Raw genomic sequence first — 12407 nt, forward strand, 5'->3', positions numbered from 1 at the left:
TTTATGGTGTTATGTGCCAGCCAATACAGTCAGCGGCTGATAGCATCTCTCCTGGGTTTCAGACTGGGATCTCTGCCCCCCCCCCCACCTGGGCATGCTTGGATTGAACCTGGGAATTTTTATCTTCAGCTCAGGATCAGACAGTTCTGATTTAATGGCACTGTGGGTTAAACCACAGAGCCTAGGACTTGCTGATCAAAAGGTCAGCGGTTCGAATCCCCATGATGGGGTGAGCTCCCGTTGCTCGGTCCCTGCTCCTGCCAACCTAGCAGTTCGAAAGCACCTCAAAGTGCAAGTAGATAAATAGGTACTGCTCCGGTGGGAAGGTAAACGGCGTTTCTGGTGGGAAGGTAAACGGCTCTGGTTCGCCGGAAGTGACTTAGTCATGCTGGCCACATGACCCAGAAGCTGTACGCCGGCTCCCTTGGCCAATAAAGCGAGATGAGTGCCGCAACCCCAAAGTCGGCCACAACTGGACCTAACGGTCAGGGGTTCCTTTATCTTTTAACTCTCCTCACAATACAGGTTTAGAAGGAGCTGTGTCTAAAAGATTGGTTTATGGCAGCTCTGCAGGGTGATTCACACTTAACACTGAGTGGTTTTTCAGAAGTATTAGCCCCTATCGCAGCTTGGTCTGAAACCGAGAGAATGTCTTACAACAAAGTTTTTATCCTCTCTTTGCAGGTTGGGCTGAGTATAATATACAAGAACTCTAAGGCGTTGTTCACTGCCATAATCCTATTGCAGGTTTCAAGGCTGTGTTGAGAAAGAGCAGCCTAAGATAGCCCTACTATGTAGTACATTGTTAATACTGAGCTCAGAGGAGGAGCTTAATTTAGACTTAAAGTAAAAATTATTGGGACATCTCAGGCTGCAATTAAGATAAATCTACTTAAAACTGTCCCCTCAGACCTCCCCCAGACCAAATCAAGCACTCATTTGCATGCAGAATCCTCACGCTCCATTGACTTGCATGCAGACATGCAGACCAGTTGCCATTTTAAATGTTCAAAAACTGAAAATAAAACAAAACAAATTTTGCACATGAAGTAAGACTCCAAGTAGAAGCAGGGTCTTCTCTCTTAGGTGCCAACCACTCACACTTCCAGTTCAGGTAACACACACACCGGGGATAAGCTACAACATTTTGTCGCAGCACTCTACTCATTATTTTCAGGTTCTGCGCAGGGATGCTGAGGCTGAGAGATAGTGGCTTCCCTAAGGCCACGTAGTGGGTTTGCAGCCGAGATGAGATGTGAAGCAAAGATGTCCTTGTTCAGTCCCTTAGCCACTATGCAATACTTATTAATAGCACTCATTGGACGGTATACCTCTCATAATACTGCTTGTTACCAAAGACACCCATTAAAGATCTTATTAGTATTTTGAGGGGGGAAATAGCCATGCAATTACATTCCACCGCTTCTTCTCTGGCTTCTCCTATTGAAGGAGCTGGCAGGAGCCATATGAGCACCTGCAAAATCTCAATGCCAAATCTACCCCCACTGGTTTTAGTGCTGGTTGAAGCCATCAATCACCATGGAAGCTAGTTTACAAAGCAGTTCAAAAGACATCTGGAAGAAATGGTCTCCTATAAAAGAAAGATAACTCACAGAACAAAATTACAAGTGTGTGAAGACAGAAAACATTCAAAAGCCTGTAACCCACAAAAAGTATGCAGACAAAATTATTACTATTATTCTGCAAGCTCAGTTTTATTTCGTTATTTTATGCAAGTTAAGTAATTAAACAGAAAAAATAGCCACCTCCACCTACTGGACAAGAGCACAAAAATGAAGTACAGCAATCATTATGGTAGACTAGAAAAGGAAATATTCAACCACTGTAAGAAATATGCAGCCGCTGCAGCTTCACCGTTCAATCTCCTTGGAGTTCTGCAGATTCCAAACAGCTTTGTGGATGGAGTCGCTTTCTGAATTCCCAGTAATGCAGCACATTATTATACACATATTGACGGTGTTTGAGTAATGAGATCTTGCCAGACCTCAACTCCAGAACTGATTTTGAATGGCTGGAACATGAGAGTAAGGCAGCACCTCTGGGCACGTACAAAGTGCATTTTTCCCTGCCCCTAAGTAACCCTTGCTAACACACATCTCTAGGAACGGGAACAAAAGTTGTCATTCCGAAACCTACAGCTTCAGACCCGTTTGTGCCTCTCCCAACAATTGACATGGTTTGCTTGACACCCTGATGAACTGCTTATATTGCCATATAAAACTCTTCACTCTTAAATTAAAGCAAGTTCAGTTTTGGTTTGCATTTAAGCTTTGAAACGGGTGGTGCTGGATATGCAGAGCATGTTTGCACCATAACAAAAGACCCAGGTAGCCTCTCTATATTTTGTTTTAATCTGTTGCATCTGCACATTTTTATTGTATTGCTCTTATTTTTGTAAACTACTCATTCTGGCAAATGGGGCCATATAACGGATTTGTTAATAGATAACAGCCAGTTTATAACATAATTGTCTGTACAGAGTCAAACAATGTTTATCTGGGAATGGTACAAACATTATCCTCCTTCTCCCTCCAACAGAAGTCTTTGCCAAACAATTTTCAGTCCCTTTGTTGTAATTCCTTACATTTCTGCCTGATGTAAAATATCTGTATTCATTGCATACAGCCCTAAGATGCAAGTACAGTGGTACCTCGGGTTAAGTACTTAATTCGTTCCGGAGGTCTGTTCTTAACCTGAAACTGTTCTTAACCTGAAGCACCACTTTAGCTAATGGGGCCTCCTGCTGTCGCCGCACCGCCAGAGCATGATTTCTGTTCTAAGTTCTTAACCTGAAGCACTATTTCTGGGTTAGCAGAGTCTGTAACCTGAAGTGTATATAACCTGAAGCGTATGTGTCAGGGACTCAGCGGGAGCGCAGGGAGGAGAGGAGATGGAGAGCGAGGGGGAGCAATCCGAGGGCAGCGTAGGAGAAGATGACAGCAGCCCGATAGATTCCATGAGCCTCTCCAGCGAATCGGAAGATTCACAGAAGGGGGCGCCGATGGGCAGGGCAAGGGGCGACCCAAGGGGGACACCCCAGAAGCAAGGGGCCAGCGGGGACTCCCAGAGCAGCAGTTGGAAATCAGGACCAGCTTCCCCACCAGAGCGTAGTGGGGGGGAGGAGTCCCAGGTGTCAGAGCCCACATATGCACCACCAGCGAGAGAAGATGAGTCAGGGTTGGCCACGCCTCCATCGGAGAGCGAGTTAACGGTCAAGAGGAAAGTTGCAGGCTGGGCGCGCGCGCCAAGTTCAAATGTACAGGCGAGCGGCACAGAAGGTAGCCCGGATAGGGAACCAGGTCCTAAAGCCCGCCGGAAGGAGGGGGAAGAATCATCAGGGTCAGTGTCAGAGGAGTCCAGGAAGGATGGAACACTAGCGGGCAGGAGGGCCCAGAGGAGAAAGGAACTTAGGAAGAGGTGGAGCAAAGCGAGAGTCTTAAACTGGTGTGGAGGGGGCGGAGACTCAGACGGGACTTCGCCGGTCTAAGGTCGAGACGTAGAGCTGCACGCTGCGGCTTTAAAATGGAAACTGAACCTCAATAAAGACTTTTGTACATAACTACAGCCTAGCGTTGGTCCTCTGTGAGCTGGGACCTGGAGGCAGCTCTGACAGTATGTAAACCGAGGTACAGTACCACTGTACTGCTATTCCAGGAGGGGGAAGGCTGGAAGAAAATGCATACCTGTTGCTCCACCCACTTTTGCCTCTGGCCCCACACACCACTAGAATGTGGCCCCTAGAAAGTTCACCAGGAGACAAAGTGGCCCTTGAGGGGAAAAGGTTTTGCCACCCCAGTCTAGAGAGCAAGTGCTTGGGGGCCTGTAAATCCTAAACAACCGTACTAGCTCCAGCTGCCCCTGGATTCTTGATGTCTTGCCATTCAGATGCCACACCCTGTTGGCTCCTCCTGCCTATCTATAGAGGATATGCCATCAGGAGCTAAGGAACTCTGGGACTTGTAGTTCTCAGGAGATCATATTGCATAGGGTAGGGAGGCCCACTTCTGTCTGTGAGTCCTAGAACTTTCTGTTCTGGAGGAGGGCATGGGCTTGCAGCACATTAATATTGCTTGCTATTCTAACACTGCTTCTGATCGGCTCCAGACAATTTCACAAGATATAGGCATCTTGTACAGGTACAGAGAAATAAAGCTGCATCCTCAAACATGATTTGCAATTCAGTTGCCAGTTTTTGCTGCATGGTTATGGGCTTGGGTGAGGGACGCGGGTGGCGCTGTGGGTAAAACCTCAGTGCCTAGGACTTGCCGATCGCATGGTCGGCGGTTCGAATCCCCGCGGCGGGGTGAGCTCCCGTCTTTCGGTCCCAGCTCCTGCCCACCTAGCAGTTCGAAAGCACCCCTAAGTGCAAGTAGATAAATAGGTACCGCTTTATAGTGGGAAGGTAAACGGCGTTTCCATGAGCTGTGCTGGTGCTGGCTCGCCAGAGCAGCTTCGTCACGCTGGCCACGTGACCCGGACATGTCTCCGGACAGCGCCGGCCCCTGGCCTCTTAAGTGAGATGGGCGCACAACCCTAGAGTCGGACACGACTGGCCCGTACGGGCAGGGGTACCTTTACCTTTATGGGCTTGGGGTCTTCAACCATAGACTGGTGAGCCCACATAAAGTGTTCCTCCACCCCGTCTGCTTGGGCCCTGCTAGCGTGACCAAGAAACAAAACCAAGAGCAGGATAGGAACACAGCTAGGACTTGGCTTGATTGCCAGGACAGAAACATCAGCAACTGGGAACAGTCTTAGCCCTTCCCCCAATGGTACCCCTAAATGCATCCTTTGGGTAAAAGTGAATGTCTTCCATTCAGTCCCATAGGAAAGGTAAGCTCTCCGCTTGGGGAGAGCAAGGCAAGGAGAGCAAAACCCAACCTCCACTCCTGACATGGCATGACCCAGTCTTTGCAAAGGACGCTCATGCAGGAAGTGCAATGTTATCTCCAACCCACAGCAGCATATAAGCCCTTCATTCACATCACAATCCATCAGTACGGCAGGCATTTTGCTTGTCTACAATATAGGAGAGCTACACAGGCCCACCACAGCATATCTAATACAATGTATACCACATAGATTCACATACATGAAATCAAACAGGACCTAAGATTTCAGATGAACTTGCACGGGGGGGGGGGCACATTAGGAATAGCAGCATCTTATCACCTGCTGCTGAACATTTTTCTCCCTATTTGCCACCAATTGCTGAGCATTTGTTCAACAAGGGCTCTCCCCTCCCTCCCTCCATGCTTGCCCTGAAAAAATGAGCTTGCTAAACAGAAAGGACAAATTGGGCTGAACGAAGATCTTGAGTCATTACAACAGTCGATAAATCCCTATCGGATTATGTATTAAAAGTACTAATAGTTGTCTAATTAGGCCACAGTCTGCTTTAGAATGGCCAAACATATCTCCATTAGTCTCAGATTTATCTATTTCTTTTCAGGAACCACCATGTTAAGGAAGGTATTTAAGCTCTTAAGTTTGCACCAGCTTTTCCTAAAGGGAAAACTGAACTACTGTTCTAAAAAGTGATTTCTGAGCCACCTATACAATGTCTGAAAGAGGAATGTCCCTAGACCAGGGTAAACTCTGTGACTGGTTATAAGTGCATACACACGTACTTTTGCTGCCGGTCTTTCCGTAGGCATCTGGTTGGCCACTATGAGAACAGGTTACTGGTCTAGGTGGGCCACTGACCTGGTCCAGCAGACTTTTCTTACAAACGACATAAAGACAACCATCAGGTTTGGAATCCAGTAAGTTGCCTTTTTGCAAGCAGTACTATCTCAACAGCACCTTCTACCTCCTCTGCCATGGGCAGAAGCTGCCGGCCACTTCTGGATGCATTCGGTGTTGCACACTAGATGGTCAACCAAGCAGCAAGATCTGGCTGTGGAATGACCACACATCCAGTGAACAACTGGATGGCACACAACTCCCACTGCAGAAGAATCCAAGCAATGGTCCCATTGTGACGTCAACCTCTGAGCACTAAGGAGCGCCACTGGGAATGGGCTATTTTTGACCTGAAGCCTTTTTTCTTTTAAGCACGTAGATAGCATGGTTCATTCAGCAGCTACATTAGCAGAACAGCAAGTGCGCCCACTAATGCCTATGCACCTAGGAGCCCTTGTGCACAAACAGGCATGCTGGGCTGAGATTTTGTATAAAGCGTGCATTGCTGGAAAGATGAGGACAGGGCCTTAATCTCACCTGTCCTGCATCAGTTGAGGGATCAGAATTGAATTCTTTGCCCGCTGAAGGAGCCACAGCCATTAGCTCACATATCACATTCCCTGGTTCCCAGGACCCTGCCCTGCCCTGCTTTCCACCCTGCAGCCCAGAGAGAAAACAGCCCACTGGATTGTGACTTCCTTCCGCCCAGGCTTACCTCCATCAGCATAGGTCTCGGTGCCATAACCGTCCTGCAGCCCGTTATTCCAGGTGCCTTCGTATTTTGCCCCGCTGCTGACGTTCTGCCTGACCCCATACCTTCCTTTGAAGCCATGTGTCCATTCGCCCTTGTAAAGCCACCGCCCTTTGGTCTCGATCCCTAAGCCATGCCTCTTGCCTTGAGACCAGTAGCCCTCGTAGGTGTTGCCGCTGGGCCAGGTGTAGACTCCCACCACTTCGAAGCCGTAGTTCCAGGAGCCCGAGTATTCGCCCTGGCCCTTGGGCCCAGTGCAGATGCCGTGCCCATGGGCTTTGCCCCCTTCCCAGCCCCCGCAGTAGGCCCCTCCATCGTCAAAGTCAAACCTGCCACCGCTCATGCTGTCAAGCCAGGGATCTGTGCTCTTCTCTGGCTCGTTCCCTCCTTCCTACGTGGCCAGATCACTTCTCCATTAGTGGAAGCGGCAGGTGGTGGTGCATAGCCAAGCTATGCTGGAGGGGCACCTTTGGGGTCAGGCGCAGTGTCCTCACCCAGGAAGGGGCAACTAGGGAAGAGGCTGCGAGGAGGTGGCAAGCAAGCTGTTCCTAGGCTCAGAAAACTCAGGGACCCCCAAGGCTTGGCAACCTAGCCTGTCAGGTGTGGAGGCATGGAAGGAAAACTCTACCAACCGGCAGAGAAGGCTAAACTTCTGCTCAGCTGCAAGACGCGGGCCTCCCCATTCCGTGCGCTCTCTCCAAGCGCCCTAATGGGCAAGAGGCAAGCCTTTGCAAGACCTTAGTTGCAAGGTAACCTTTCTCTGCTACACCATCCTCGCAGCCTCTTCTAAACGCCGGCAGCATCCGGCCCCTTTATGAGCCAAGAAGGGTAAAGATCCTTGCTGAACCTTCCCCGGCCGCCGCCGCCGCCGCCGCCGCCGCGACCCCCTCCCCTATGGCGCGCTTTGCGCCCTCGCCTCTTCCGCCCTCCCGGGGCTCCTGCGGCCCCCGCGGCTAGTTGCGCGGGCGGTGCCAGGCTCTTCTTCAAAGCCCCATTGGACAGGCGAGCCTCTCCGGCTCTCCTCCCGCAGCCTCCTTCCTTCTACCCTCCTCCGGGAAGAAAGGTCACAGCTGCCCTAACAAGGCCATCGGATCCCTGGAGCTGCTCCGAAAATAAACCCACGTAGCCCTGCCCACTTTGCAGGACCCTTTTATGGAGGACAGAGACACCCACCGCCGCCACCCCCTTTCGGGCTGGGATGAAAACGAGAGAGAGACGGAGCAAGTGTCCTATTTAAAAATAGCACCCTGGGAAAAGGAGGGAGGCGCGGGCGAGAGCTCTGCCAGGTCGTTTGCTCCGAACTTTGCAACGGGCATGGGAGGAACTTCTGCTAGTTACGGAGCAAGGAAAAGGAAAGGGAGTGAGCGGGCGAGAATGAATGGGAGGAACCATGAATGAAGGTGCTAAAGGCACGAGGCGAGGCGAATTGGGAGGGGACAGGATCGGAGTTCAGGTGGGATTCTGCCTACAGATGCAGTGCATGTTAGGCCCCACCCTTTTCTGCAGCTAATTAGGGGGCGCTATTAGTGTGGTATCTATATCAGCCACCCAATAACGCAGGTTTCTCAATTTCAATTGGTAAAATATAACATTTAGACTATAACACTTTTTTTAAAAAAACACCCTCCTGTTTGGTAGGCTGCACACATATTCGCGGCCCTTGCCAGCCACAAATTGGCTTGCTATATCAAGTAAGCCAAACCTTGTCACAGCTTGTGAGAGCTTTCAAAATTCTCATACTTTATTATTATTAATATTATTATTAACTTGCTTCTGAAGACTAATTAGTGGACCAGCATAATTACTTGCCTGACAGGCATAGGTTTCTTTAGAACCCCCGTGTTCGAGATTATTATATACAGGGTTGTCCATTAAAAGAATTGCATGTGAAATGTGTAACCCAATAGCCTTTGTCAGGTTTTGTAGCTGGAGGAAGTCTCTCCTCCCAGTGAGGCTGGCCTTCCTTCCTTGCTTGTTGACCTTCTTTGTATTATAGAGAGCGTGGCAAGGTATAGTTTTAAAGTGTTTATTATTAAACAGATGGTCTTGGTGTGTGTGCATATGTTACACTTGTGACAACATGCCCTTGCAGTTTTCTACTCCAACGTTGTGGCAGTTTTTACATTGGAGACCCAAGTTTGGGAAACACTGATCTACCACAATGTAAAGGGGGCCCCAATGTGTTCACAGGCAGCATAGCCACCGCATATATAGCCTTTGGCACCTGTCCCTCCCATTTTGTATTTTCATTGTTGTTGTGCAGGCTGCCTGCTTTTTGTCTGTTTTGGGGTGTGGGGTTTTGATCCATTTTAGGGGGCTCTGATAGCATTTCCTGTTTTTCTAGTGAAATGGTTATTTTGTGATGCCCACAGGTTTAATTTCCAGAAGTGCCTCTAGGGCTAAAAATGTTGGGGAGCTCTTCTCTGCTGTGTTTTAGGATGGGAGTCTTTGCCAGCCTTACCTGAAGATTCCCCATTTTGAAGACTGAGGTCTTTTGTGTGTAAAATAGGGGCTTACATCTGAGCTACAAATTTACCTTATTCCAATGAAAATGAAGTGCATAGTGAAATGACAAACTCTTCCTTTATTTTAACAGAACTAAACTACTGCAAACTATTTAGGCAAAGTCTTGAGTTTTATTATTCAGGAGCAAACATTAATTTGGTGCTCCCAAATTACTGGAACCTGCACATACACTGAGGCTACAATCCTAATCCCATTTACCCTGGAGCAAATCTCACTGAATTCAATAGGACTTACCTTGGAGTATTTGTGGTTCGAGTTGCACAACTAACCAGCAAGTGCTTGTGATAAAAATCCAAGAACACAGGTAGCAGATGCTGAAAAGATCATTTCTCACTTTCCTGAAGAGGACAGGCAGTGATTTCTTGACAGCAGCCCATTCTTACATCACATGAAACCATGGTTTATTCAAATAATGCTTTATTGAACAAACCATGCTCAAAGCCAAAGGACATTCTACATGCAATGTAATTATGGTTTTGTCATACTCTGCCCTCCTTATTTCCTACCCTCGGCTCTTTTGTGGTGCCAAATTGCTATCATTGCTTCACCTGCAAGAGAGGATGTGAAAGATTCTCAGTGATCTTCATCAGCACCTGTCATGGAACAGCAGGTACCTTCATCCCTTCACCCGAGAAAGAAGCACCCATACCATTTTGCAGCTTGTAGGTGTTTAACCTTTTTATTCTATGCCCCTAGACTGCAACCACACCCACCCACCAACTGGCATTAGGCTGTTAATGTGAATGTTATGCTTTACATTTAGTGAACATTACCTATGCTGGTGTCACCTGTGTCTCTGCTGGCAGGGAGTTTGAAAGGCCATTTCAGTAATGAATGTTTTAGTAGCTTAAGCATGTTAATTGTAATGACTGTCAGGAATGGAACTTAATTTTGGAACCCTCCCACCCCTTACTCAACACCTGCTCAAATTTAAGGGAGGAACACTCTTAAAAATCAATCATTTTTCCAGGATCCCGTTACCAGGCAGTTAGCTGCAACATCAGCTTTGGGGAAAAGATTAGAAAGAGGAGCTGAGTGCCGAGAGGCGCTTCATTTTTCATCATTCTTGTCTAATGTCACTGTTGCTTGGCTAGTAGTTTGAGAGCAAAAACTTTAACCACAGCAAATGAGGTACCCACACCAAGTCATTGTTCAGGTTAGTAAATCAATAACATGAACGAGCCATAGTTAAACAAACCATAGTTAAGGCACTGTACTGGGCTCAGATGCAATGCTAAGCCATGGCTTGTTAACTAAGTTTTATTTAAACCATGGTTAACAGGGATGTATGAACTTCCAATTTTCACGAATTACAAAGATCTGGATTAAGAAATTTAAGTTCTTTGCCTGCGTTTATATTGGTAGTAACTTCAGTATAATGTATGTAGCTTTGGGGGTTTTTATTTGCTTTACAATCACAGGTTGAACTTCCTTAAGTTGCCAGTGAGTGAGCTGAAATGGCAGTAGAAATAAAATATTTTTTTAAAAAATATGGTCCATTTGCTACAGAAAGCCAACAAGTTATAACTCCACATCTTTCTGGATGCATTCAGTATTTCATGGGACCACATCATCATCAGGGCTTTTTTTCAGCTGGAACAAAGTTCCGGCACCTCTTTTGTGTGTTCCAGCACCTCTGTACTGTTGCAGTGTCATTTCTTTGTGTTGGAGGTGGTGTGCAGCACAGCTTTGGCTAGTTGCTCCCCCCCCCCACAAAAAAAGCTCAGGTTTTGGGGGGCCCTCTCCTGGTCCCAATAAATACATCAGGTTGGGATCTGGGGAAACGCCTTTTTCAGTGGCTGCATCCACAGGCTCTGGAACAACCTCAAAAGGAAAGCTTGTGTTGCCCCTCATTAATGGCTTTTCACTACAGACAATAATACCTTTGCTTTTAAAGAGAACTTTTGAGTCTTAAATGATTTTAAAATTCTGCTGAAAATGTTATGGTTCTAAGGGTTGCTTCGGTGTTGTTGTTTTTTTGCTTTGTATGCTTAACTTTTCTAGTTATTATATATTTTACTTATTACCCACCTTGAGGCTTTGAGGATAGATGCAATAGAAACATTTTATTTAATTCTTTTAAAAGCCAGAAAATGGTACTCGCCATCAACACGCCAACTATTCATGAATATGTGCTTTGCTAATGAGCGGGAAGCTCCAAGTCTCATTTCAATTAAGTGCTATTCTATTCGACACAGGCAATTTAAGGCTGCTGCAGGAGAAAGGAAAGGACACTCTAGTGCTGCTGCCTGCCCCATCCCCAAATTCTCTCATCAACTCAGTCTACATCCTACTCCCTTGTGCTTGTTTTCTTCCCATGTAAGAGATATTAGTACTGTGAAAACACTGCTTAATTATTACTGCTAAATAAATCCACTGGCTATAAGTAGCACTTCCATATGCACTTAAGACTAAAGAGGTAAGCACTGTAGTCCCTCTCTCAAAACAGTCTATATTCCAAGAAAGAACTGAAGTGAATGAGAAGGGGGGGGAGGAGATCAAGGGCAAGCACAGCAAACCCAGTTAAGCTTTCAGCTTCTTCAGCCACACCTGTCTCTTATTATGCAGAAGATCAACACTGGAAGGCAAAATGTGTGCTATTTCCTGAGCACATTACAGGGAACAGGTGCTCATTATACAGAAACAAAGACAAATACAGAGCTAATCTGTGTAACTTCTGACACATTATGCAGCCATTACAATTGTTAAGTGTCAGAAATTTCCAAATTAACTCAGTGCCCAGGTTTTGTGCCTTAATATTCACACAAGCGCATGCATCTTAAAAAAACTTTAGCACTGTGCAATAGAAATGCATACTAATTTACACACATACAAAACAGAGCATGCCCTAAACATTTTATAAATCGCCATGCTTGGAAATATAAATTGCAATAATCCACAATTCTCACAGCCTCAGTAAGTTACAGATAGGTAGCCGTGTTGGTCTGCCATAGTCAAAACAAAAAAAATTCCTTCCAGTAGCACCTTAAAGACCAACTAACTTAGTTGGTCTTTAAGGTGCTACTGGAAGGAATTTTTTTTGTTTAGCCTCAGTAAGGTGAACAACATTCATCTGGCAGGGTTATTTTAAAGACATCTCTTTTTAAGCACAAAATCTCTGGATTTTGTGTCTAGTGAATGGTCTTGATTGGTATTTCTGCAAGTTCTCAGTACAAGCTGGAGAAGGACCAAACACCATTCACAAAGCAGGAAAAGCTACAAGCTTCCACTGACTGTAAAGGCACCGCAAAACACTGGCTAAATTTAAGGTATACAAGCAGAAGCACATCTCAGAGCAGCTTATTTCCTGGAGGTTTTTGGGTCCCTGCTTCCCTGGCAGAGTAGGCTGCCTCCATAGCGCAGGGAGGTTAGTTGGCAAGGGACAAGATGTCTCAGAGCATATGCTATGAGAATATATCATGAA

General features: G+C 46.6%; 1 protein-coding gene and 1 long non-coding RNA gene across 4 annotated transcripts in view; one reads left to right on the top strand and one right to left on the bottom strand.

Annotated features, from left to right (window-relative positions):
• Positions 1-7645, bottom strand: part of JPH2 (junctophilin 2) — an 81947-nt gene extending 74302 nt beyond the window's left edge. For 2 of the 3 annotated variants that reach the window (XM_079979186.1, XM_079979185.1), the window contains exon 1: positions 6422-7645. In XM_079979186.1, coding sequence (XP_079835312.1) covers positions 6422-6800 — 379 coding nt within the window. In that variant the 5' untranslated portion in view covers positions 6801-7645. The remainder of the gene's footprint in view (positions 1-6421) is intronic. The other variant, XM_079979183.1, reaches the window with a different exon arrangement.
• The window catches only part of LOC307218147, a 125678-nt gene that overhangs the window by 41321 nt on the left and 71950 nt on the right, over positions 1-12407 (top strand). The window lies entirely within an intron of this gene.

This window comes from Podarcis cretensis, assembly GCF_951804945.1.
Source record: "Podarcis cretensis genome assembly, chromosome: 6".
NCBI lineage: Eukaryota > Metazoa > Chordata > Lepidosauria > Squamata > Lacertidae > Podarcis > Podarcis cretensis.